This window comes from Xiphias gladius, chromosome 24, assembly GCF_016859285.1.
Source record: "Xiphias gladius isolate SHS-SW01 ecotype Sanya breed wild chromosome 24, ASM1685928v1, whole genome shotgun sequence".
NCBI classification, from domain to species: domain Eukaryota; kingdom Metazoa; phylum Chordata; class Actinopteri; order Istiophoriformes; family Xiphiidae; genus Xiphias; species Xiphias gladius.
Window position 1 is genome coordinate 10,787,559 of NC_053423.1, and position 27,358 is coordinate 10,814,916.

General features: G+C 41.4%; 3 protein-coding genes across 9 annotated transcripts in view; 1 reads left to right on the top strand and 2 right to left on the bottom strand.

Annotated features, from left to right (window-relative positions):
• The window catches only part of ppp1r9a (protein phosphatase 1, regulatory subunit 9A), a 50,699-nt gene extending 46,684 nt beyond the window's left edge, over positions 1 to 4,015 (bottom strand). For 2 of the 3 annotated variants that reach the window (XM_040121259.1, XM_040121254.1), the window contains exon 1: positions 2,012 to 2,071. The gene's annotated coding sequence lies outside the window, so the exon portion shown is untranslated. Of the gene's footprint in view, positions 1 to 2,006; positions 2,126 to 3,963 lie in introns of those variants that run through there. The other variant, XM_040121255.1, reaches the window with a different exon arrangement.
• sgce (sarcoglycan, epsilon) lies at positions 1,535 to 14,595 on the top strand. Of its 3 annotated transcripts, XM_040121264.1 has the most exons (12): positions 1,535 to 1,772; positions 3,499 to 3,606; positions 6,898 to 7,020; positions 7,293 to 7,450; positions 7,979 to 8,051; positions 9,292 to 9,490; positions 10,297 to 10,459; positions 10,588 to 10,802; positions 11,276 to 11,302; positions 11,785 to 11,973; positions 12,365 to 12,408; positions 13,328 to 14,595. In XM_040121264.1, the coding sequence occupies exons 1-12, from the start codon at positions 1,724 to 1,726 to the stop codon at positions 13,342 to 13,344; spliced, it is 1,365 nt and encodes a 454-aa protein (XP_039977198.1). In that variant the 5' UTR covers positions 1,535 to 1,723; the 3' UTR covers positions 13,345 to 14,595. The 3 variants fall into 3 exon arrangements, with proteins under 3 accessions (XP_039977198.1, XP_039977199.1, XP_039977200.1); XM_040121265.1 differs by lacking the exon at positions 11,276 to 11,302; XM_040121266.1 differs by lacking the exon at positions 3,499 to 3,606.
• On the bottom strand, positions 13,834 to 26,685 carry casd1 (CAS1 domain containing 1). 3 transcript variants are annotated; one of them, XM_040121263.1, is made up of 18 exons: positions 26,559 to 26,685; positions 24,822 to 24,918; positions 24,523 to 24,643; positions 23,452 to 23,496; positions 23,270 to 23,332; positions 23,090 to 23,134; positions 22,860 to 22,983; positions 22,248 to 22,462; positions 21,687 to 22,106; positions 21,136 to 21,225; positions 19,554 to 19,673; positions 19,198 to 19,354; positions 18,918 to 18,997; positions 18,396 to 18,497; positions 18,074 to 18,214; positions 17,557 to 17,634; positions 16,914 to 17,006; positions 13,834 to 16,548 (listed from the first exon to the last, which is right to left on the bottom strand). In XM_040121263.1, the coding sequence occupies exons 2-18, from the start codon at positions 24,842 to 24,844 to the stop codon at positions 16,279 to 16,281; spliced, it is 2,187 nt and encodes a 728-aa protein (XP_039977197.1). In that variant the 5' UTR covers positions 24,845 to 24,918; positions 26,559 to 26,685; the 3' UTR covers positions 13,834 to 16,278. The 3 variants fall into 3 exon arrangements, with proteins under 3 accessions (XP_039977197.1, XP_039977195.1, XP_039977196.1); XM_040121261.1 differs by having other exon boundaries at positions 26,060 to 26,685; XM_040121262.1 differs by lacking the exon at positions 23,452 to 23,496 and having other exon boundaries at positions 26,060 to 26,685.
• Positions 26,686 to 27,358: the final 673 nt, after the last annotated feature.

Below are 27,358 nucleotides of genomic sequence, written 5' to 3' on the forward strand. Positions count from 1 at the left end.
GAAAAACGTTACAGTGTCATCAGATTTTAATCATAAGTAATTCAAAAAGCAAATCAAGCATGTGCATTTGCTGCATAAATTTAAGTGATTATTGATACTTGTACTTCATTTGTCACCTTCTCAAATAAATCCCATGATGTAAATCTTATTCACAAACGTGTGCCGTCACAAAATATACCATTTACCTTATTATGTTGTCATTTCAGTCCACGCTGGACCCACTTAAAGCAGAGGTGGTTTGCATACTTGCTCTCTGCAGTCGGCTGGGGTTTTTTTTTACAATTTTTACTTCTAGCCACTCTAATTTTTCAGTACCAGACCACAGGTGCACTGACACAAGTATCTTCAGTTTAGAGTAAGTGAAATACTATATGTACCTCTTTTTCCACAAGGTACACTGTACCTGCTGTACTACAGAAGCTATAGTTTGTCCCTTACATACATTTAGACACAGCCCTCAAACCCCAGAGTGTCTGCAGAAAAAATAGGGGATAGGAGAGTGAGCATTGATCATCTCAGTTCACTACTAAAAACAAGCAAATTACGGATAATTACAGAGTAAACTGAGACTCAGTGTAGACTATGCTGAAACAGAATTGGGCTGAAAAAAAAAAAATCCAAATCAGTATCAAATCAGACAAATTTTTGCCATTGTCCGAATTGCCGTTCCCAACCGTCATTACTATGCATCCTGGTGCATGCATGGATCTATAGCGAATGTTGTGATGCATTCATACCCATTCCAAACACTAACTATGTGAAGATGTTGCTAAGCAACCTAAAAATAATCTTAAAGGGATAAAAGGGAGGGTGAGAGAAGAGAACAGCCATGCACTGCAGAGCACAGGCGATGGATGGCATCGTGTTTATCATCAAAGAGGAAGATATGAATCCAGTGTCAAACATGAATTCATCAAACAAGAGCCATGCAGTGCGGTGAGCTGTCAGCATGTTAGCCTAAATCGGGATGCTTTTCTGGAGGATCAAAGGTGCTCTCTTAGAGGTGGCTGACATCAGAGGGGGGGGGGGATCAAGAGTCCCGCTGCCCTTTAGCAGGCCTGACTGGGTGCCAGGGGGCCAAAACATGACCATCTGTCTGCTACCACTGTCTCTGCAGGGGGCCCGGACAGATTGGCGCAGACTCCTCAAACACGTCTGTGCCCTCTCACAGCTGGGCTCAGGAGGTCAAGCCCTGGTGGGGTGACGGTGCGTGTTTTGTGTATGTGCTTGGGTGTGAGTGGGTGCGTCTTGTCTTTCTTTCTAGGAGGGCCACATAAACACGTCATTAAAACATTCATCGAGCAAAAAGGCAACTTATTCTGAAGTGGACTTGGTGGGCGACTACGTGTGAAGTCACATCTGCACGTTGTCCTTAGATGATAAGGACACAGGCAGGTCTCAGAGAAAAGCAGACAGACACTCCTTGAGTTTGATATGCGGGCAAGCGGCATTAAAATCCTCGTCGAACTCTTAACAACATCCCACCGAATCGTCTGCTAAAGGCGTGGCTCCCGTAATTGTGATTCACATCATGTTGTGGCCCCCGTTTTGAGAGACGACCATCTTTTTTTTTTCCATCCAGATGTTCGGCCAATGGGAAGTCTTGCCGTTTCCAGTAAAGGAAGGAGGCGGAGGAAGGAATGCTGCAAGATGCTCATTATTATGGCTATGAAAACCAGTGGCGATTAGATAAAACATCCACTTGCATGTAAGATTTACGAGGATGATGAGCACCGTGTCCGCTGCGGCTGTCGCGGTGTGGCTTGGTACGGGTACGTATCGATCAATAGCGGAAATATCAGGACTTTTTCACCCGTTTGCTTTTGATGCGTTGTCCGTGCTAGTACGCTAGCTAGTTAGCCTGCCGCTGTTTAGCTGCTCTGCTCATTTTTTCCAAGCGGCTGAGGAGGAGACATGGAAAAATGGCTAACAATAGACAGCTATACCGTTATACGGGTGGAGTGCCCGAGCATTCAACCTAAAATTACCTATGTTTTATACAGTACCTTACCTCTCCAGCGAGGAATGTAACGTTAACGTTTTCTGATGTCTTGCTAGTCCTTGTCAGTCGTTCAAGCAGCTTTAATTTCCTTTGGGAAAACAGCCCCTTTCCCCTGGCGCCGGCCTGTGTACATACATATAGACCGGCAGTGTTGTGAATGCCATATTAAGCAGTTTAGCAGCTCAGTTCATCATTAAGTACATGTGGGGAATAGATGAGATAATAATAATATAGTGTTACATTTTGTGAAGCGGGCACATTGACAGCATCCTATTTGTTACAGCTCCTTATCACCACTACACACATTGTTTGGAGGCTAAATAGACACTCAGTTTTTCAGCTTTATTAGGCATCTAAAACTATTGCAGTCTAATACAATAGTCCTGCAATAAATTCTACCATCATGAAGTTTTTAACGTTAGTTGTCCGTGGATCCCTTAGGCTACAGACCGTAGCCCAAGCCTGAAATTTTGGTCTAGTTATTTGAACAGAGACCTAAATTTTGACATCCACACAGAGACAATTACAAAATCAGCCTACTGCTTACTCAAACATATAGCAAGCATTAAAGGGCTCATGTCAGTTACTTTCAGTATCAGTTAATCTGCTGCATATTTGCTGGATTAAACAGTTATTCGTTCAGTCTTTAAAATGTCAGAAAAATTGTGATAAATGGCCATTAGAATTTCCCAGAGCCAAGGGAGATAGAGGTCTGGTTTTACCTGACCACTAGTCCAAAACCCAGAGATATGTAGATAACTAACATATATGACAAAGAAAAGGAGAAAATCCTCACGAAAGAGAACTTGAATCAGGAAATGTTTGGCATTTCTGCTTGAAAAAATGACTAAAACAATTGATTGATTATCAGTATAGTTATTGATTTATTTCATGTCAATCGATTAATCGACTAATCTGTGTACGTTTACTTTTATCCCTAGGAGGCTCGACTATTGAGATGATGCCTTTATAGGTCACTATAAAAAATACTCCGTCAGACAACAGGAGCTTATTATGCTAAAATCTTAACTAAAACCAAGAACGTGAGACACATCACTTCAGGGTCAAAATCCACGCATGATCTGCTGCTGTGGAATGAACTATTCCTACCTCTCGGGCCATCTGGAACAGATTTCTCCCTCTCCCCATCTGAAACCTACTTCCAGAGAACTTGGGTTTTTTGAAATTGAGGATTAAAACCTTGATGTGTGCCACTGCCTATTATTAGGTCAAATTTGGGGCTGTTTATTCATATCCCACTGCATTTTAATTTTTTCATTCTTCTGTTTATTCAGTTTTATTTCATTTTAGTTAGTTTTTGCCCTCTGTTTTATTCCTTTTAAACTTCATGACGATAGGATGTATGTCAGAGCTGTAACTAGACTGCATTAGTTTTAGCTAGGTGTACCAAAAAAACCGGCAGCCTCATGTATAGTTCAGAATGCCCTTGAGAGACACATTTGTTCCATTCATGCTTTTATTCATTGATCCAATAGTTTACATTGCACGTGCCTATGATGTGAAACACAGCACTTTACACGAGGGAAATGTCCACATGGAGCGATCCATGGGCTTGAAGCAGAGAACAGCCTTGTACAGAGATGGTGAGTGGGTGTGTGCAGTGGTGCACTTCATGTGTTGACCCGCTGTCCCTTCCCCCCTGTCATAACACAGTGACACGCTCAACTGGTTCCCCATTAATACTGGCATTGTTGTTCGCAATTGTCTGCGTTCTCACACACTTGGCCCAATTACTTTGGTTGTAACAGTAGTTTACTGAATTTAAATTTTGTCTAAACTTTGTCCTTTCTAGAATTAGAAGTTATCCTTAATCATTAACTGTGTGACAAAAGTCTGTTTTTTCCCTGTTAAACATACGATACTGTTACTGTATGGCACAGATTCAGAACGGTGGATGACACAGAATTTCTCAACTATCGACAAATTAGTAATTTTCTTACCTTTATAGGCCGCTAGAAGGTTGAACTGGCTATTCCGTGGCCACTCTTGCCCTTAGTCATTGCCTTCTGCTTGTTCTGCCACCAACTACTTTCACTTCCAGGTCTGCGCTTAGAACAAGGGGGCTCAAACTGAACACAGGCAGAATACCAAAGCCTGGGTCCAAACAGTAGCAATCCTTGTTGTCTGTGCTTCCCCATCAGACACCAAAGAAGCACATGCGTTCCTCCTGACCTGGACAACATGCATATACAAAGCTGATTCAGCAGATCTAAAGTACATCCCTCCCACTTGATTCTGCCTCAGCTAGCTAGAGGCCTCAGTTAGCTAGAGCCATTAGAGACACAAGGGTGATTTATTCTCTCAATGTTGCCAATGGCATTTTTAACTAAAACATCCCTCCCGAGACTTCAGCTAGCTCAAGGTCAGCTCAGAAGAGCATAACGTGTGGTTAGCCATTTCCACCGCCACCCCCAGGGCCTCTTAGTCATTTCGTGTGGTATTTATGGACGTGTGTCAGTTTCAAAAATGGCGTGTGTATTATTATGTGTAATTTATAGATAATACTTAAATTCCAGTGCGTATGTGAGCACAACTATCGCGAAAGTGTACCTTTTTCTGTGCATAACAATTGCGTGTGTCTATATTTGTCCCGCAGCTGGAGCCGACAGGTTAGTCTGTATTGGACAGTTTAGTATTAACCTTTAATTGGTGATGTATTATGTACAGGAAGAGCCCTGCAGCTCATCATCTCGAGAAGGCCTGGCACAAAGTCAGCTTGCCACAAATAAGCAGATCTGATGCTATTAGCAGAGCCTCAGTATAGCTTAGTCAGTGATCTTTACTTACGCTGGCTGCTCTCTAAATGGAAGTGGCTGCGATCAAAGGTGAGGGTTACACACAGTCCGGTAGGAAACTGTAGGCTAGACTGGCTAACATAAGGCGTGCAGGAGTGTGGGTTAGGCTGAAATGTTTGTTGTTGAATCAAAGCTAAGCTAAAACACATTTCAAATCCCACAGGTCGTTTCTTATTCCTCAGACCTTTAGGGAAGACAAGGCCATCTGGGCTCGCTTGTACGTCCCGCCTGTCACATCTTTGGAAGTGTCAAAAATGTTTACACCACATCCAGTTCATCTCTGAGTAGAACAGAATAGATGGTACTCAACCTCGACAGGGACTGTGCAGCTGTGCTCCTTTGTTTGCTGAAGAATTGATGAGACCCAACGGGTTGGGTAATAGAATCCGAGAGTGTGCATTCAGAGCGGGATTTAAGGATCGACCAAAGTCATCAGTGAGGGCGCCACCGGTGCGCTGAAACTGAATGAGGTTTTATTCTTGGTGTCTGAATAACCTAGATCCTAATGTCATGGATGCGGTAGTAGAAGCAAGAAGAGGTATCGCGTGGCTTAGTCATGCTCAGGTGGTTCCCTCAATCTCGCTTTGGAAAGTGATGTAGTAGATGTAACCTCAGGTTTCTGTAAGTATCACCAGATTTAGTGGCTGCTAAATGCAATTGATTGTATCTAGCTGGGATGAAGCCCTCTGGGACACTGGACATATGGCCAGTTCAGTGTCTCTGTTTGTGGCCACAGATGTAGCCCAGTTTAATATGCATATGGGACCGTTTTTATAAATTTTCTCTGTCAACAGCTCATCAGTGCCCTTAGACTGATGTTAGGCAATTTGGCCTTGTAGATGCGGACTTCCTTTAATAATCTGGATCTTACAGTGTCAACTAATCTTCTTTGTGCACCCTGGTAATTGATAACGCTTAACAACTAAAGTTCACATACTGACTTCCTCTTTCATGGACCTTGATTAAAATCTAAATCCTGCTCGATTAGTGTCTTAAGCAGAGACTGTCATTGAAATCAGCTTCGTTTCAAGGAGACACACATGTAGAGATCCACTTAATTTTGTGATACTGATCATAGTAATGTAGAAAATGTTGGTTTGATGTTGATGAGAGGATGAAGGAGATTTTTAAAAAAATGGCGTAAATAAGGGGAGGGAAGGCACATACAAGCTCGCAGCTTTCCTAAAACCCTCCTCTAGCTGCTTAATGCGTCTGGAGCTTTATGTCTACAGGCGAGAACAGTTCAAACTCTCTTTCTCTCCCTTTCTTGCACTTCATAGCACAGATCTCCAGTTTTCCCTTGCTCTCTTGCCTCCGTCCCTCCCTCCTCTTCTTCCTTGTACACTCAGTCTCCCATAGTGATTAAAAATTGAGTGCCCACCCACTGAGGGGGGGGGGGGGTTGTTGCGCAAAAATGGTGAGACCTTGAAAGAAGACAAGTGAGCAAGGTAGGGCGAATTAGTGTAAGAGAAAGATGCAAAAAGAAGGTACTTTTGTCAAGAGGTTGCAATTTTCCTAGCGATGCCCTTCATAAATAAAGACTCAATGTTTGTATTTGAAATGGAGGGGGGCCTATACAAGAGAGCATAATAGAGACAGAGTGGGAGCAAAGCTTAAAAACAAGTCAGTACAGTCTGAGTGACGCTCATTACAGTTGCTCTTACTCACAGTACCTCAGCTACTTGCCACTGAAATTCAGTGGTGTAACAGCTCGTCATTCTATATACAAAATTTTAGTGTTTCCGTCAGCTAATAATTTGAGGTTTTACCCTCATGCTTGGCTGTTTCTGGACTGCAACTGTGTGCGAAGCTCATGTTTTAACCTTCATAAGGATGCAGCGGACGAGCAGGAAAAGCAAATCTATCATTGTCAGCATGGTTGATTCTCAAAGTGCGAAGTAGTTTAGCTAGTACCAGTGACCCAAACGTTTGCTTTATTTGTTTTTACCTCACCTTCTGTTCTTTCTTAATTAGTGCTGCTGGCAGGTCATTAATGATGAAACACATACACACACACTGAATAGGAATAGTTTTCTCTCTTAGGAGCTAATTTTTCTCTGTTTGAAATCTGTATTTCAGTGGTCACCATCTTGTCGAGGTCTCACGCAGACCGTAACGTCTACCCATCTGCAGGAGTGCTTTTTGTCCATGTTCTGGAAAGAGAGTACTTCAAAGGAGAGTTTCCTCCCTACCCCAAATCAGGTACAACAGCATTATAGCCCCATTTGGAAGCATGTTGTTATAGTGATTATTAAAGAAAAGTTTTTTTGTGTCAAACATTTTCACTCACTTAAAGTATAGATACCATAGTAAATCAATGTTAATTCATCGTATTTCACAAGAAGAAAATGCTTAGCTGCTGTTGGCAAAACTTCCACAATTAAGCGAATGGGTCTAACTATACATTACTGAATTGGTTCTGGCCCACATAAGAGAACATTTGGGTGCCCCTAATTAAACCGCTCTGCCTGCAGGTGATGCCAGCAATGACCCAATCACTTTCAACACCAACCTGATGGGCTACCCTGACAGGCCAGGCTGGCTGCGTTACATCCAGAGGACACCGCACAGCGACGGAGTGCTCTATGGGTCCCCCACTGCAGAGCATGTTGGCAAGCCCACTGTCATAGAGGTGGGTGGCTGGACCACTTTCAAAGTGGAAAGAGCGGAGATGAAGTAATTTGTGCTACTGCTTATTGTGTCAAGGAAGGAAAAGGAATGATTCTTTATGTGCTAAAGTGCTGAACAAAATGAAGGCATTAAATTAAAAGAATACATCATGTTCATTCATTTAAATGGAAAACAATATCAAGGAACTTTGTAGTCTTAGCCAAGGCACACATCATTGTAATAGAGTAGTTACACATTAGAATTTATTTCACTGAGATCAGCTGATTAGTGTGTATGCAGTGGTAGCATGGTACAAAGTTACGCTTTAATTCCATTATGTTTTTATATGCTTTCTTTGTCCCTCATAAGCTACTGTAGAAATTCTTTTCCCAAAAGGCTTAAAGTTCCCAGCAGTGCACATGTGCCTCTATACGGTGTCTCATTTGGGTACAGAGCCTGCGTAGTCTATCTAGCTCAGCCTTGTCCAGAGGGCTGCTGCCATATAAGCTGCACTGATCTGGGCTTAAACTTTCACCCCTGTGTGTTGCAGATTACTGCCTATAACAGACGCACTTTCGAGACGGCACGGCATAACTTGGTCATAAACATCATGGCCACAGAAGGTAAGCGGCGCCAGTATGAGAGCTTAGAGCAGAGATCAGACTGTGCAACTTCCCTGATTAAATCCTGAGGGCAAATTCAGTACTTGAACGGAGTAATTGACTTCCCTGAAGGGAAAATACAGCCATTGATTACTTTTGTCAGCCAGTACTAATCAATCATAACCACAGAAAAACAAGATATTATAGTGATCTTACCATGACCATGTGTCCATTGTATGTATTGTGTGTATCAGTATCTTTTTCATACACATGGTATGTCATTCGCCAAATTATAACAATGTTTGTATTTTACTTAAATATGTCTTATTGTTGTGCTTATTTGTTAGATCAGTGTAAATTATTGGGCTCAGAAGTCAGTTCTTGACCTTGTAAACAGCATTTGACAAAGTAATCTCACCACAAGGTGCATTATGTAGCCGTCCTGGAGCTTTTGATCAAATGACACGATCTTCATAAGCAGTTAGAGTTTAGCAATTTGAACATTTGCAATTCCATGACAACTTAGCAAACTCCATTTGCCAATGAAGCTCATGTAGTAGGTTCAAGAGCGCGAGAAGCTATGAAATGAAACTTGTGGTGATATTATTTTGGTAACACTCAAAATCATGTATTGTTAGTCTTTAGATAAAGTAAAAGATGTGTCTCAATTAATATACAGTCTGACACAGATCTTTCATGAAGTATCACTTCAGGTCAGCAGTCATAAATGAGTATGATATGTTGTGGCTTCTGTGAACAACGGGGTCACTGTATTGAAACGATATGGTTTTAAATCGCTACGGTGTGCGGTATCTGTGGGACGCAGCTGTTCCTGTTCATCTTTGTGACTGCACCTCACATCTGCGCATCTGGTCTGTGGACCAGTCACGGTACATGCAGTACAATACGAACCGAGTCAGGTGAACGCACGGCAGATGTTCGCAGCGCTAACGTGACATCACCCTACCTGTGCTGTGATGTCATCTGCCATCTGTCCCCGGAGAGAGGCCGGGTCGTAACCGAGTGGAGCAGACACAATAGCGTCTGCTGGATAGACTGGTGAAATCAGTGTCAACTATCCAGCAGGGATAAAGTAATAATCATGACATAGTCAGCAGGACACCGAGAATTCACTCAGGTTTATGGATTCTACTGGTCTACCTTCTAACCTCCCCTCCTGTCTTCTTTCCCGCCTCATCTTACTGCTTTTCACTGTTCTCAACCTTTTATCTAAGTCTCTCTTCTTCATCCCTATGCACAGAGTTCCCTCTGCCCTACCAGGCGGAGTTTTACATCAAAAACATGAATGTGGAGGAGATGCTAGCCAGTGAGGTGCTGGGGGACTTCCTAGGAGCGGTGAAGAACGTATGGCAGCCTGAGCGCCTCAACGCCATCAACATCACCTCGGCACTGGACCGTGGCGGCCGTGTGCCCCTGCCCATCAATAACCTCAAAGAAGGGTGAGGATTTTGGAGGTTGAAATGGACCCGGTTGGAATTTTTACAGTTGTAAATACTTGGAGTGCTTTTCATACCTGGGGGAAAGATGATTTAGTTACAAGGTTTTTTTTCCTTCGCAAAGATAAGGCTTAGCTCTACTTGCTTCCCCATTTGCTTGTATTTTCAAAACTAAATTAAGTGTGGTGATTTATACAAAAAGCATGAGGTTTAACACTTAAAGATTCTCTCCATCAACGACCTCTTCATCTCTTTCAATCAAACAAATTGCATATATTTTCAGTAGAGCACGACTGAAGTATCAGTTGGCTGATTTCATCAGCTGATATTGGCCTGTCACAGATCAGTATCTGCATGCGTGCTCTCCGTTATGCTGCAATATAAAAACTTTTTTTACAGAACATAATACAGAAAGAGATGCTTGGGGTAATTTAGAAATTAGTTTGTCCAGCAGAGCGCGCTCTGACTCCATTGTTTTTCTCAAATTTTCAGCCCACTCACACCATGTTGACATTTTATTTAATTGGGGCCTTGGGGATCCTTAGTTCGCTGTGAATTAGATGAGTACCCTTGGCTGTCAGGACTGACAGACACTGTCAGTTGGTTTCGTTCAGCGGGGAATAGCCCACATGAACTGCCATAATTTGTGCATCAAAGATTCATGCTGGCGTTTTGGAAGTGGAAGAAAAATGCTCTGACTATTACAAGACTCCGCATAAACATGTAAAGTGAGGCTCACTCTTCTCTTCTCTTCTCCTTCTTTCTTCCTCTCTCATGCTTTACATTTCACTGTCGCCTCCTCTCCCCAGAGTGTACGTGATGGTTGGTGCTGATGTTCCCTTCTCCTCCTGCCTGCGGGAGGTGGAAAGCCCACATAACCAGCTGCGCTGCAGCCAAGAGATGGAGCCTGTCATCAGCTGTGACAAGAAGTTCAGAGCTCAGTTTCACATCGACTGGTGTAAGATTTCTCTGGTGAGGATTCTCTTGTACAGATTGGCCTGGATTGAAAAACTACAATTACATTTGTTACACAGCTTTACACAACTTGCTGCTTCATTCACAAATGCTGAATTAACTCTTACCCTTACTTCTATCTTTAGGTTGACATCAACAAAGTAGTTCCGGTATACATTACCCGTCCTGACCCAGGCACAGGGATCCTGCCTGAATTTGGGGAATATAACCCCCCCTCTGAGTCTCTGAAGAGCCGGGACTACTTTTCCGACTTCCTTATCACACTCGCTGTTCCCTCCGCTGTGGCGCTAGTCCTCTTCTTCATCCTCGGCTACACTATGTGCTGCCGACGGGAAGGGGTGTAAGTGTGCTTGGTCTTATATTTTTAATAATGCTCCAAACACCCCAACAAAAATTTGAGGAAAACCGTGAGAGTGTTATTAAATTATTAAATGAGAGACAGAAAGGGTAGTGCAGGGCATATAGCAAAAATCTGGATTGGAATTGCAGCTTTTCATAACCATTCAGTTGCAAAGTCCACATATATTAAGTTACCCATAAATTTCTGTCATGAGTTTTTGTTAACGTTGTCATGCACATCTTGTTGTTTTGAAGCAAAGCCATGACATCGATAATCATTCATCCATAATAAATCCTTTCATCATTCTCCATCATTTACAGGCTGGGAGAGACGTGCCCCCTCATTCACTCAATGTTCCACACCCCATCTGCATTTCCACACTGTTTTTACCCAATGATCCATTCACTTGTGTGTAGATGTCTCTTTAACGATTAATATTAGTATTTAATTCATCCATTTTGTTTTGTTTCTAGGGGAAAAAGAAACATGCAAACACCAGAGTAAGTGTTTTACCTCTCCTGTGTTTTTCCTTATTTTGGGCCTGTTTCTGTCCCCTCCCCCCTCTCTCTTTGGTTTGCAGTTTTGTCATCTATGTTGTCACTGGCGGCTTTCTCATAACCATTCATATGCTCATCTGTGTGTTGACAACCACTCATCCAATGGGCTGCTCAAAAATCTAACGGCCAGATGAAGGGAGCTGTTAGAAGCGATCGCTTTTAGTTGTGTCAAATCTCGAAGATTGAGAACATACTTTATCTTGCACCCTAAGTCAGACACAGCGATAGGTGAGGGAGGATGGTTTCTGTTGTGCATGCATGAATTGAGTGCAGATCTCTCCATGGCAGATACAAATTGCCGGCATATTCAAATATTTTAAATATCTTTCAGTAGATGAAGCATTGCACATCAGATGAGAGAAATCAACACCTGACGTGACAACATCACAAGCTCATGTTAACTTCATTGCCTGTCCCCTCTCCAGCATCCAGCTGGTTCACCACAGCTCGATCCAGAAGTCCACCAAGGAGCTGCGGAGCATGTCTAAGAACCGTGAGATCTCCTGGCCGCTCTCCACCCTGCCCGTCTTCAACCCAGTCAGCGGTGAGGTGGTGGCGCCCATCCATCCCGACAACTATGAGACCACCAGCATGCCCCTCATGCAGACGCAGACGTGAGTTAAGCGATTTGGTGGAGGGAAATACACATGCGGTAACGTCCATGCTCATTTGTGTGGACATGAAGTGCAAACATACGCTCATGGTCATGCAGGCACACAGATGTATGGCATATAGGCATCATAATGGGGAACTATAAGTCGAAACAATACCACTATCATTAATGGTTGTTTTCAACACTCTGTAACCATGCCATGTTTATAGCTAAAGCTGCAGCAAGCAAGTCAGGCCTTTGGAAATACAGCTACAGCTTAAGAGGTTCAAGCTGTCTCATGATTTTTACTAATGGGCTTGATACCGAAACAAGTACAACACACTTTCACATGATACTAAAGACTCTTGTATGTGAATGTCCGTTCAACGTAATATCATTGTTTATGATTTCAGAAACCTGCAAAATCAGATTACGATACCACAGCAACGGCCATCAGGTTAGTGCTACCTCCAGCTTTTGTATTCTAGTCTAAGAGTATGCTTTGTATCTGCATGTGACTATTTAATTTAGTTTCTAAAAAAAACCCAAGCAATTAAAGATGCTGCCACATGGCTGAGATAATTGAGTAGATGTCAGAACAACATTCAAATAATCCACTTTGAAATTTTGGTGGAAAAAACAAACAAACACAGCAGCTAATGGCATAAAGTCTGCACTTTGCTTAACATCCATTATTTCGTAAGAGCTCCTGCTTCATGGTGTTATAAATATATATATATATTTTTCCCTGCCTAATGTTGATCAGGATGTCAAGTGCAGTAAAGCATGTCTCCCTACGGGTTTAAGCACATTAGCTTCACTGTAAAACGATTTAGACTGGATTGTTACAGTTTACTACCTTGAATATATTTACTCTATACCGACATTAACAATATGAAGCCATAGGCCACAGTCACTTTGCGGTGTTGCTCACAGCGTCGGTCTGTCCTTAAACTCACTTTAACAGATTATTGAGAGCTAATCATTTTGCTATGGCAACACAAGAAATCAGGCATGATGGCTTTACTTACTTAGCAGTGTGTGTCAATCCCTGCAAGAAAGACACTAATTCTGATGTTGGTGTGTGAGCGCCCTCTTGTGTGCATGGTGGTGAGCTGCATGATGCACTAACTTGCTGCTCTCTGTTCACTGCTAACAAAGGAGATAATTATGTCATGTCGACATTTCGAAGGCTGGAGGTAGGTACTGCAGTCTGTTTATTGGTTAATGTACAGATAATTAATGCTAATTAGTGAGTTATTTTTGTTCATGAGCCTTTTTCAGCTCATCTCCTCTGCTAAAGAGTACTAACCGCACATCAAAACTTCAATGTTCTTGGCGACAAAGTTTTATATATTTCTTTGTATTTTTTTTAGGTAAATGGTATTCCTGAGGAGAGAAAGGTGGCCGAAGCCCTTAATTTGTGACCACAAAACACCTGTGTCGGAGCTACCTTTGTTTCCATAGCTATATATTTGTTTTTTTTCCGTTTGAGCCAATCTGCATGCCTCAAAAGTGTCTTTACAAAGTTTTATCGTCCATATGCACTTACACCTTGAAGAGTGACAGTGTGAAAGAGAAACAACAGCTTAGCTGATTATAAAGATACATTAGAATATTTTGGAATATATGTGTAAATGTTAAAACTATGATGTTTGTATTTCTACTTGCTTTGCACAATGGACCTCTTAGAGGAAAAGGGAGTTTTACATAGAAATTCTTCAGTTGTCATGTTTTATTAACTATATTTGTAATGTGTAACATGATGGCGATAAAAAAAATTTCAAAATAGTTTGTTTAAACTTCATGTACCTTTGCCCCAATAATTAAGGAGACACTGGTGATGCCTGGATGACATGGAAGGTGTTTTTTTTTTTTTTTCCAAAAAAAAAAAAAAGCAGCCTAAACAGCACATTTTATGAAGGTATTATTAACAATGTACAACAGAATAAAGGCATTTATAAATAATATGGATACAGTTCACATTTTTGAAGACATCACCAAAAAGAATGTACATGTAACATATTTCAAAGAGGTCCTGCACAGGGGGTATAAATAGTTGTTGGTTTTACATGACCAAAGAGATCTATTAAGGCCTGAAACATTTACCAAATTTATCGCTACTGATCAGTTAGAGACGAGAAAGTAAACGGACCAGTAAACTTTACACAAAAAAGGAAATTGCAGCATGGAAATGCCATCCTTATTTATACAAAGAGGTGATGACTGGTTATATAAATTACAAATTTACTTACTCAGTTTGAGAACACAACCTGAACTCTACATAATCAGATAAATGACAGGAGAAAGCTGAAGACAAATTGTTGCACTTTAAATTAAGGGGTCATCCTTTGTGGACCCATGTTTTTCATTAAAAGGGAACATGATGACATTACAAAAACATGTAGAAAACAACTGACACTGCAATCTTTTTCTACCCCATGGTAGATGAAATATGTAACTCGAAATTCATATGCCATACAGTTTGGATCTTACAATACTATTTCTTATTTGCCAAATGATCTTCACGAAACATTTGATTTACCCAATAAGAATGTGCGAATGTAAATAAAGTATCTGCACTGGTACCATGTTAAACATTGTATTTCACCTCAGAGATGAAAATAAAAATGCAGTCCTTTAAGTAAAAGTGCTAATCTCTCTTAAATGTCTGAGGACAAACAGGCAGAGACATTGCCCATTTGTCAACTGTCAGAAAGTACAATATTTTCCTTTAAGCAACAGTAATATGTCTTCTCAGCTCAGTCAGTGCATTAGCAAGTAGTTGTCTTTAAATGTTGATGTGGCCCTGATGCAAAGTGCGTAACAATGGAAGATTGTGATCCCAGGCTACATCACAGATGTGACAAAGTATATCTAGAGATGTGCTATACATATAAGCCACTGAGTAAAGGTGTATGATCAAAGGCATTCAGTCGAAGACATCACTCACTCACCCACTCACTGACCAGAAAGTTCACTGGCTGTGACAGCAGAGGGAGGATGGCTACTTAGCTGTTAGCCCTATTGTACAATAATATGTGCAACCCAGCTTTTTCCAACAGAGCTACGAGGAGTGTTTTCAATGACAATGAAAGGATAAAGGACTAAGAACACTGCTAAAGCATTGCTGTATAAAATAAATCTCTCACTCTATCATACAAATATACACAGACTATGAAGTGAGCTGCTAAGAGGACAGTCAGGCGGTATACTGTAAAGGCTCAACCTCCGCAGTGTGACTCTGAGGCAGGTAATCATCTATGAAATGCTGGGATGGGTACGAAATGATCTATGTAATACTTCCGTCACAAACAGCAGTCATGGGCGCAAAGTACAGAATAAAACAAAGCCAAAAAAAAAAAAAAAAAATAGTATAAAATATAAGCTTCATTTAAATCATTAAATACTGTACATATCACATAGAATTTCAGAGCTACAGCAGGTGACCACAGTACCTTTCAGCACAAGGCAAACATTTTTAAAATTACTCACAAGAACATTAGCAAAAACATGTCGAGGGATATTCCAACATTTTAACAATTGCACTCCAATTTTTTGTTTTAGTCTTGAAAGTTTTTTGATCACCCAAACCAGTTGTTGGTCCATATTTTGCATATTTAGATATCTAACACTATTTTAAAATCACCAGAGACACTGTACAAAGTAATGCTGATATTAAAATGCAGCACAATTGAACATTTTGTGGTAAAAGAGTAGATATCTGAATATGTGGGTTATGGATCCACCTGAGTGAAAATACCTAAAACTGCTATTGACATGTGGACGGAGTGTGTGCCTAGTGATCCCTTCTAGATTGAAGTAATGACAGGAAGTACTGTGTGTGACAAAAGAACATTATTTGTGTGTTTGGAGCAGCGCTGCAAAAATTCACACAGGAATCACGAGGTCTTGAAATGAATGGACCTCTTTTCGCTTTAAATACAACTCCACATCTCCAAATTTCTCTTCTGCTTCTCTGTCGAATCCAGATAATGTAAACGTGTCGAGTGTTTTTGTTTTGTTTTGTTTTATTTTTCTCTTGTGAAATTTGCACTTTGCCCTTAAAGGAGCAATTCCCCCTTTTCTGGGCATTTTTCTTCAGTGTGCGACTTTCACAGCAGTCAAAAAGTACAGAATCTTGCTCAAACATGGCCAGCGGTGAGCTCCCATGGGTTCCTTGTTGTCACTCAGCTCTACTGAGGTTGTCTCCTGTGGCCACCAGTAGCCTCAAACCCCGGGCCTGCCGCTGGCTTGAATCTGTACATCGCCTCGATCTCAGCAGGGGCTTAGTGAGTCTGCCGCGCCCCCCCATTAGGGGTGTCTATCAGGCGCCGGGTGTGGGCTGGCTGCCCCTGGCTAGCAGCAGTACGACCAGACTGCAGAGCCCTACGGCCCCCACTCTCTTCAGCAGGGACATGCTGTCTTTGGGGATGACCACCTGGGCCAGGTCATTGGTGATGAGGGAAATCTCATGAGCCACACAAACAAAGATGAAGGTGCTGACCATGATGTTGAGTGAAGGGTTTCCTGGAACCAGGACTAAAATTCCCTTGGTGTCTGCTGCCAGCCAGATGTGGTACTGGCAAATGAACAGCTGGGGGAGACAAACAAAGCATGTTTAGTAGCAAGTAATGTCATTTATGCTAGTTATCTTTTAAGTTGGTTGCCTGCAGGGAGCTACAGAACGCATACAGAGCTGTTAAGGATTGTCAGTTGCTTTGTGATCATTATATGATCATTTTTTGTACTTATATACTTGTATATTTTTATTCCTAGTATTTTATTAGGGCTGCTTTCACATTTTATTAATGTTACCTCATCTTAGGTTTTACTGATTCTGCATCTCTCTTTATTTTATGGTACCCTTTGCAATGCACTTTGCATTTGCGGATTTAATAAAGAGCTCTATAAATATATTTTTATTCCCTTACTGTAACTCTACTGCCACGTCCATCTTACCTCCAAGGAGATCTTTCCAAACCATGCAAAGAATGAGCTATATATAGAGCGGGCATAGCCAGGAATGTTCCTGATGAGAATGAAGGCCAAAATCTGTGGAAAAAAAGAGAACAAAGACATTTCTATGAGTCAAAGTATAAAGTAACACTGGGTGTATTATGAGCTTCTTATAATTTAAAGTTGTGGGCTGAAGCCAAGGAGATGTTCACACTGAAGTTAGTGTATTACACAGTCTCTAAGTAAAATGAGGGGCAAACAATCTCCAATCTCAGTTCGGCGGAAGAAAGCCCAACTATATCTTCAGTGACCTTATCTACTGCGCTACTTCAAACAGTTTCCCAGTGGGAAATGTCTCTAGATAATACCGGTACTATCTGTAGCCTTTAAAGAAGGGAACTCCCTTGTTATTACACACATATCCTTTCATGCGATTAGGATAATGACGTCTCAAGACAAATCCAAAGGAATTACAACTGTAAAACAATACTCATTAACAAAAGCAAAAGTATTAGGATCAACGGTATCCCAGGCTGACACTTGAAATTGCTGTAAAAGGCCACATGGTCTGATAACATTAAATACAGACAGGGAACAAAAGGAAAAGAGGGAAAAGAAAGGTAATGGATAAAGATAATTATTGTACCTGGACCACAGAAATGTAAGGATGCATCTCGTTGCACTCTGTTTTGGTTTTGCAGCTGCTGGCCCATATGGAGTAAGTCTAGAGTATTGGGGAAAAGGGAAAAGTTTGATAACAGGTTTTAATCTTCAGCTGATCGAAGAAAGGGAAGTGGTTGACTTAGTTTGATTGACTGTTGTAACTGTAATCCCCAACTGCTTTGGTGGAGTCAACAAAGAACAGGGAGCTTCCTCAGTGCTACACATAAGACACCTGATAGGCATTATCCATTTAAGATCAATAGATTGTCACTATACTGAGTTTGTGTTACATTCTGCATGTCTGTCTCAATAGATTTGCAAACTCTTGAGTAAGAACTTAACTTGAGGGCATAAAGAGCAGACAATTGTGGTTGTCAAGGGAGCTATCAGGTGTGGCATTTATGTAAGTACCCGCCCCTCACTGTGTAACCATTCTCTCCTAAACTGCTGTTGCATGGAAGCATGTTGTTCATTAACTACACAAAGATGAAGAGTCTTACTATGAAGGAGACAACAGAGAAGAAGAGGAGCAGGTTGGTAATCTTGGCAGAGAAGAGAGCTTCTCCTTTGCCCTCTGACAGCACCTGGCCCCTCTGCAGCACCAGATAGATGAAGGCAAATAACATGCCGTGTATCACCGCCTGCAAAAGAACATCCCCACATTAAACTTTTTTTTTTTTTTTTTTTACACAAAGTTTGGAAAATTACGTCCTACTTGAAAAAGCTTCTGATGTACTCTGCCACATATTACATTTCACAGAACCTGTTAATGCAGAGGCTACTAAACGTGGGTGCATCTGAAGCGAAACACATTTGACTTACAAATCGGTCCAGCTTCCATCTGAACCACCACTCGTGGATGCTTCCGTTCAGCTCAAAGAGCTTGGAGATGGGCCACATGGAGAAGATACTCTCAAAGAAACCCTGGATTCACCAAGCCAAAACATGAATATTACATGGGGTTTCAAACAAGGACCAAACCATAAATTTGAGGGAAAAAACATATCAGCATAGTTAAGAGGTTCTAAAAGTAGGGACTGACAATTTGTTTCTACACTACACTGACTACCCATTCAGAATTTTAATGCATATTCATACATTTTTCTTTATTTAGGCTACGAAAAAAAAAAAAAAAAAAAACAACCAAATGTGACCAAATGTAATATTCTTTCAAATACAATAATACTGTATTTCTTTAAAACTGTGCTGTAACCATTTACACATTTCAAATGAAATTGTTAGTGACATAAATGCAAAATGTTTAATATAATTTAGGTTTTACAATCTCAGAACTAAAATGAACAGTCATTACTGATAAGATTAAAATATTTTAAATTCACTTACCTGTGAAAAGGCAAAGAAACAAATGAACAGCAAAAGGCCCAGTAACTTTGCCAGGACCCCAAGGTGCCATATGCCACTACCTGTACAGGGAACAAGACAGCCATTAGTGAAATTGTTTTTCTAAATGCAACCCTACTGCTGACATTTGTGACAAGTATCACATTTATTGTGTAGAATTAAATGCGTTTATTGATTTTCATAGTCCAAGACTATAATACAAGTCAGTGAAAACAAATAAGGTAACAGTTTCTCAAACTTGCATCAATTCTCTGACACCTACTGTTGGCCTTCTTCTGAAGGATCTGAGGCCACGTGGCCAGCGTAGCGTAGATGACGACAAACCAGAAGGTGACCAATGGGACAAAGTAATAGAACTGATAGGGTCTGTCCATTACCACACACAGCACCAAGACCAGGAAGTTTAGACGGAAAAGAACCTGGTGTGGAATGAACATGAAAACACAAACCTAAATAAATCAATCAATGACAGTGTCACACTGACACACCTGGTAAGTCCAAACCAAAAACCTGTATTTGTTTCATTATCAATAATATGATGGAATTTCATGCCAGAGTATAAAAAAATATGATAAGTCATTGCAAGATCCTGGTTTAAGTATAACTGACTACCCTCACCTGGCACACTCTATACAGTCCAAAGTCTCCTTTGAGCCAGAAAAAGGAAAAGTGTCCGTAGCCAGTTTGAAAAAGGTATGCTGCCACCAGCACCCGCACATGCATGTACACTGGAATGAACTGTAAGATACAAAAATATTTATACCTTTATATCAAATAAATATTCTATATATATATTTATATATATTATATATATATATATAGAGACACACACACACACACACACACACACACACACAAACACACAAACAGACACATGTATACCGTTAGCTCCAAAAGTATTTGGATAGCGACACAAAATGTGATTGAAGTGTAGGCTTTCACCTTTAATCCAAGAGGTTTTTAACAAAAATACTGCATTAATCATTTGGGAAATACAGCCATTTTAAAACATAGTCCCTCATTTTCAGAGGCTCAAAAGTAATTGGACAATTGACATTTGATCAGTTTTTTCTTTACAAATTAAGCAGATAAAAAGGTTTGGAGTTGATTCCAAGTGTTGAATTTACATTTGGTAACTGTTAATGAGAACTCTCAATATGATGTCCAAAGAGGTGTCGATGCAAATGAAGGAGGCCATCATTAGGCTGAAAAAACAAAACAAACCTATCAGACAGATCGCAGAAACTTTAGGAGTTTGAATAGTTAACAAATGAATAGTTAGGTCGATTCTTAAAAAGAAGGAATGCACTGGGGAGCTCAGCAACAGTGGATGATTGCAGAATTCTTTCCTTGGTGAAAGAAAACCCTTCACAACATCTATCTAGGTCACAAACACTCTCGAGGAGGTAGGTGTATCATTGTCAAAGTCTTCAATCAAGAGACGCCTTCATGAATGTGAATACAGAGCATTTACCAAAAAGTGGAAAAATCCTGGTAAAACTCAAGAACAGAAAAGCCAGATTATACAGAAAACAGAAAACATCTAAAAAAGCCTGCCCAGTTCTGGAACAAGATTCTTTGGACAGATAAGACCAAAATTAACTTGCACCAGAACTATGGGAAGAGAAGAGTATGGAGAAGGAAAGGAACGGCTCATGATCCAAAGCAAACCACATCATCTGTCAAACATGGTGGAGGCAGTGTTATGGCATGGGCATGTATGACTCAGTGGAACTGGGTCACTGGTGTTTATTGATGATGTGACTGCAGATGGAAGTAGCAGGATGATCTCTGAAGTGTACAGGGCTATGCTATCTGCTCAGATTTAGCCAAATGCTGCAGAACTGATAGGACAGTGCTTCACAGTACAGATGGATAATGACCCAAAACATACTGTGAGAGCTACCCATTTTTGTCAAACCCATCGAAATTAAAGTTGAAAGTTTACACGTCAATCACATCTTGATGTCTTTGTTTCGAATCCATTGTGGTGGTGTACAGAGGGAAAACTGTGAAAATTGTTTCTCTGTCCAAATACTTATGGACCTAACTGTACATGTTGTACTGTATGTATACCTTACAGCATTCAGCCAAAACATTAAAACCGGTAACTGGTTTTTATGTTGTGGCTGATTGGTGTACATCTCCTCAAAGCAGGTTACTACAAAATGCATGTGAAGAAGACATATTTAGAACTCACAGCACTGGCACCAGATATGTGATAGATGAGGATCACAAGCTGCATCCAGCCTTTCCACTCATCTGTTTGCTCACGGTTCAGTAATTTGGTCTGTGCGGAAGACAAGATTGTGCACCAGATAGGAATTCACACACTTTAAATAAACTTATTACATAACTACAGACAGCAAGATTAATCTAATTTTCAGGGAATTTCACTAGGTTTCTTACTTACTAAAAAAACTCAAGGAGGCCTTTATGTTTTTGCATGTAGTCAAAAAAGTACATGTAAAAACTAAGGTTTGTTGAAGTCTGAGTTTATAGATAAATTAGACTTTATAATAATCTCAGTCAGAACATATGGAAAATTTAGACTACTCATCCAACAATCAACAAAACTGGTCTAAGCTCACCTTTCACCATAAGTTCAAACTATATTCACACAAGAAGTCATGCTTGAGGCAGACAAAAATATAGAATTTCAGAAAAACTAATCTTTTTAACACCAAGTTGTATTTGAATGTTTAAAAAAGCCCTCAAGTTAAAAATACTGTACAGCACTTTCTGTCTTACCTCCTTGCTGTTCTCACTGTAAAACACTCCCAAGACAAATATATAGATGAGAGGGATGAAGAACGTGGAGTGTGTGTAGAACTTCTGCTCTTTCATGAACACATCTGCTCTGTCACAAAGGTAAAAATAGCCCATGATGATGCCCATTCTGCAGAGAGCCTGGAAGGGCGCCTTTGGACCCAAGGGGACAGCTGCAGTTGTTGGCTTCTTCTCCTCTAGGCTCTCCATGTCAGGGGGTACAGGTCGGCGGTGGCGGTTGTTGCCAAGGATGTGGAGGACCAGAAAGACCAGGGCTGAACCAAGGAAGAAGCAAGCTGACAGTTTCTGGAGGAAGTTGGGTGGTGGTAACGTTTGGCAGCAGGAGCCGTCTATGGGCCTCAGTAGCTTGTTGCACACAGAGTTCATGAGAACCATGGCCCCCTGACAGGAGAATTAAACAGGATGGTGAAGAGGACGTGAGTAATGTTTAAAGTTGAAAAATAAAATAGCCTTGCTTCCATATTGAATAGAACAATATAACTGGCAATAAACAACATTAAAATGACAGAAATTCCTGCCTACCACATTCCTGGTGCTCTCAGGCAGGTGCAAGCCGTCATCTGACTGGGTGATAGTCTCCAGTGCCGCCTGACGAGACGCGGCCAACAGCTTGACCCGGGACCTGCCATTACGCTTGCTGCTGTTGAGCACGTCTGCAGCTGCTTCATTGTACAGCTCCAGCTGTTGGTTGGTGATCATCTTCCTGTTCTCACTCAAAACCTCCTCATTTACGGGGTCTGAGGGACGGAGGTGTGATGGTGTTGTGTGCAGTGTGAAAAAATGTAGGTTGAGAAGGTGCGTATGTGGGAAGTTGATATTTGCAAAATTCTGCAATCGCATGTGTGAAATTAGTCAAAAACACTAGTCGGGAAACCGGGATTTAGTGATGATAGTATAGCACCTAAAATGCGAAGTGATCATATGAAGTGACTTAGAATGTGTGAACACTTCAGAATCAGTGCTTTGAACCATCAAGTTGTTTTAATGTTAATCCCATTTGACATGAAGGCAGTAGAGTAATCACATGACAGATTCATCACCAAAGTGAAGGGAAGAGGCACTTTACAAGCCTGACTGAGACGACCCATCATAAAAAGCACCCATCTTGGGTCTTCCACTAGAAGCAGAGCTTACCTTGCAGCACCCAGTAGACCTCTCCCTGATCAGCCAACTTCTCTAGATGCACAGCAATGGCCGTCAGGTTGACTTTGTACTGCTGCAGGGTCTTGCTGCTGCCACTGTGCAACTTGATGGACCACTGTAGTAAGTAGATGAAAATAAGATTGACATAACTCAGCCTAGCGCTTGTTTTGGTCTATCATGAAATGTGCAAGCATTGCTAAGCACTTATTTATACAGCTTACTGTGGCAGCTCCAAGGATGACAACATCCGGCGTTGGTGAAGCTTCCTGCAACACGAGAGAAGCTGCAGTTAGAAAAGCAAATCCATGTCCAAACCACCGTGACAATTTCAGGTCTATGAAACTTCTTTGATTAAAAATGCTCCCCACTTGTTAATAACACAACATAGCATCTACACTCACATGTGTCCATGATATCAAGCGTTCCTTCATTGAATTATTTGCCTCGGGATACCACAGGAAGTCCTAAACACAAATAGAACGTAGATGCTTTAACTTTTATCAGAGTATGTTTTTACAGACTGAGAACAGGAGATAAAAAAAAAAAAAAAAAAAAAAAAAAATCACATCCAGAAATAGCTCACCACATTCAAAGAGGAACTCTCTTCTTCAAAGGAAATGTCCTCGTGCTTCAGACATTAAATTGGGACAGACAGAGAGAAAGTCTGTTAGGCAGATAATGTTCCTCTTTTTCCCAGCTCGAGATCAGACCAAAGTGGTTACGACTGCTGCATGACTGCCGTGCATTCCCGTCCTGCATTTTGTTTTCACTTTTGTGCAAACCATTTACTATTAAATAATTGTTGCAGTACATTTTCTGCATGCCACCTATTTCAGGAAGTCTGGTGACCTCAAGATATTTCAACACTTCAATGAAATCAAATCTAGAGGGACATATAGTGCAAAAAGAGATCAGTGGGGGTATTTCTCACATTAAGGCCACAGGTTGAGGTTTAGTGTCAGGCTTAACAATAGCAAGTAGCAGCAAACTGATCACAAGTGGTAGAATTATTTCAGATTCAGCTTTGTAAATGGCAGTGAGTGATTAGTCCGGCCTACGTTTTGTAGGTTGTCATTCTGGTCCATAATCAGAGAAGAGTGTTGCGAAGCCAAGGAGAAAGAGGATTGTTTTAAGTTTTTTCCCAGATAGAAAATGTTTGAAGCAAAACCCTCAATCAGTTGTAATCAACTGGGGAAGTGTACAAGGACTAATGTTTCCTTACAGAAGACACAAGCAGCCCCGCTTCCAAGGCTGTTGTGATTGATGCAGACAGCTCTACATCTCTCTCTCTCTGCTCATCCAAACATATTTTTAGTTGGAATCTTTAATGGATTATCCAGAATACAGTTGCTGGCAATATATTATGGGATATAGTAAATTAAAAAGTAGAAAGATTTATTTTTATCATCCTGGGTCCACTCACTTTGATCAGATCCCGTTAGTTTACAGAATGCTCAGTACATGAGCAGAGAGTAAATGGAGGAGTGTCTGACAGTGTCTGAACTTTGTCATTTTTTGCACCAAGTTGTGCTTTAGATATGTAGATCCATAGATTCATGTGCTGTGAACCTTCACCACTTTTCGTCCCACAAATCTGCTGAAAAATTTCCTGACAAAAACCCTGGCTTCACATGGTTCTGTTTCTCATAATTACCTTGTTTCCATCTTCTCTTCGCTCAGGGTCAATAATTTTGATGAAGGAGTAAAATAGCTGCCTGATTCGTGAATCACCAACAAAGGCCACCCGCTTTTCAGTAAGGCAGGTTTTGGCTTCACTGTAAGACAAAAGTGATGGTGGGGAATCTGAAAACTGTGCATCCTAACAACTGCAGATCATTCATGTTCTGGGCACTGCATGCTATAACTTGGAAAAACAGACACACCTAACCCATCATTGCTACACATTTGAATCTTTGTCTCAAACGTGATGTATATATAGTTAATGGGACTCACATGCTTTTGTATTTGTGCATCATACAGCCATAAGGCTGCCATACGTTCTCCCCCAAGTAACGTCCTCTGGACAGCAGCCATTCACATGAGTCTCCACCTGGAGGCAAGACACAGAGAACCTACCAGTAAGACCAAACAAAAACACTGATCTTGCTTTCACCCAGTTTAGCCACAGTTTTTCTGTAATTATGACTGAAACTCGCTTTCTCAATAGTACCCTGGCTTTTCATTCAGTGCCGTCAAAAGGACTAGGATACAATACAGGGCTCTGCTAGGGGCCATAGTAGAAAATGAAGTCATCAGCAATTTAGTTCAACCATAAATCTCTCCAGCTATTCATTTGTGTGCAAGATGAATAGAGCCATCTACAACTGAATCAATCCATGGAAACAGGCGAACATGAAGGGTCGGCAGTCAGTGAGGTCTCTGGTTCCTATCCCTTTTCATGAAGGGAAGACAACTCTATGCAACCCAGCTGCGACGTGGATGTATGCCATGCTAAAATCTCTTTATAGTCCAGCTCTGGGCTTTGTGCCATCGCCGTCACTGTTGGTCTTTGGGGTGTGGGACTTGCAAAAAATAATCCAACCCTTTACACCTGAATATGAGGGTGCAGTCCATTTCGCGTTTGTGGTTAACTTATCTTCGCCCGACAAGCCAATGCAAACTTGGGACAGATCAGAGACAGAAAGCAGGCGGCTACGCTTGTTGAAAACCACTAGAGCTACATTTTGTTAACGTTAGTTGTCAGCGGCACAACACAGCATTTATGGCAAGCTTGGTGGATATTTTAGCTTTTATTTGGGAAGTTAACGGACTGGCTAGTACTGTAGATGCAAATGGCACTGGCCTCCTAATACTAAAAACCTTGTTATGTCAATTGGCAGTTGCATCACCCTGCAAGCGGCTTCCCCAGCAGTAATCAAGCGTGTGCTGACAGGAGCATGTAAACACAGCTAAATGCAATGTTAGCTTGATTCAGCTAGCCAGTAGTGCAAAGCCGACTCAAGTTCATGCTGCTGCCGATAGTGAGTTTAGTCTGTGCAATCATCTGTCGGAGGATTGCATAGCTTACAGCCTGTATGTGTCACGTTTTAAAAGCAACATTGGCTAACAGCACTGGACCGAGCCGCAGAGAGAAGTATAGAGTAGCTCGCTGGCTAACGTTAGCAATAGCCTGTGTCAAGTGTTCCTCTGGCTGCATCAATAGTGAGTTCAAAAAACGGGAGACCACTTACCTCCATAATACCGCGAAGCTGTGTGAAACACGAGGAGTAAAATAACGACTACTACCGATATTAGTTTGGCATTTTTAATGGTAAAATGTTGATTTATTTCGCGTTTGCCCAGGCTATAGGCCAGGACCGCCATCTTTGCTCCTCCATGACAACAAGCAGCTGTGAAGTCTAGAGGCGGCGGCGGCGGCGGCGGCGCTCCTCCCGGCGCACCACCTGCTCAGTCGCCCCCGTGCGACACCGCCTCCCTCTCCATCACCGCCGCTCAAAGCAGGTGCAGATCCAAATGAGATTCAAGGGATGCTCCCGTTTAAGTCAATCCGCCAGATCCACAGCCTTTTTTAGGATATTCTGTCAGAGTACCAAGTTCAGTGACTCCAACCAAGTATTTGAAAGCAAAGCTGCCTTACACGGCCCAGGCGTACTCACTGTAGACTGTGGGAGTGGGTAATTGGGTATTGTTTTCATAATCATAGCTACGTGATCTTCTATATGGGCTTACATAGACACTGTCACCGTGGTGTGAAGATAGGTCTTCAGAGAGCTGCACGCATGGCAAACAGCAAGAGGCGAGGCGGAGGCCGGACGTAGTTTTATTAGTCTTTCAAGGTGGATGTCAGGTGCGGCCTGTCTGGTCACTCTTAAAATAATCAAGGCCTATTAAGTGACTGTGAGAAACGTATGTGGAGGGGGGAGCCCATCAGCTGCTGAGTCTAGCAGCATCAACCAGCCATCGAAATCACATGTCAGTTGCATGATCACTAGTCCCTGTTATATAGCCTCTTATCCTGGTTTTAACCATATTCAGGATATGATATAGAACATGCCCCGATTATTCATATCTCTGTATGATTCTAACATTATCAGGTTGCAGTTCATCTAAATTACAGACAGTCTCTATCATTTTTGTACTGAGGAGCAGGTGTTATTAATGTAAGAGACTTTCACTCATGACTGTCCTGACCACGTTTTAATATACAATATTTATTTTAGTTCTATTTTTTCCCCTAATTATACAACTTTCACGGCACACTTCAGTCCTACACAAGAGAGAGGATCTCAGTGTGAATCTTTGCATCAGGAAGGTCCGGACAGGATTTGGACACACACACTCATTAAGCTCTGCAAAATGCCAAACTAACAGCGGCCCTGTGGAGGTGTGTTCACCTGCCAAATATCACAGAAATATGCAAAACAACCGCTCGACTGCTTCTATCGCTGCTGTTGCTATATAACTGACACTGAAATTAACTGCTTTTTTTTATGTATTTTGTGGCTCAGTAGGTCACGTCCTCTCAAAGC

Bases quoted from the DNA above. Each gene is read 5' to 3' on its own strand.
- casd1 (XM_040121261.1), bottom strand. From the start codon at position 26,192: ATGGCGGTCCTGGCCTATAGCCTGGGCAAACGCGAAATAAATCAACAT. The intron at 24,919-26,059 runs GTAAGTGGTCTC...TCTTGCCTCCAG, and splicing joins AGCTTCGCGGTATTATGGAG to GTGGAGACTCATGTGAATGG. The intron at 19,355-19,553 runs GTGAGGGTAGTC...ATTCCACACCAG, and splicing joins GACTGTATAGAGTGTGCCAG to GTTCTTTTCCGTCTAAACTT.
- sgce (XM_040121264.1), top strand. From the start codon at position 1,724: ATGATGAGCACCGTGTCCGCTGCGGCTGTCGCGGTGTGGCTTGGTACG. The intron at 9,491-10,296 runs GTGAGGATTTTG...TCCTCTCCCCAG, and splicing joins ATCAATAACCTCAAAGAAGG to AGTGTACGTGATGGTTGGTG. The intron at 10,460-10,587 runs GTGAGGATTCTC...TTCTATCTTTAG, and splicing joins ACTGGTGTAAGATTTCTCTG to GTTGACATCAACAAAGTAGT.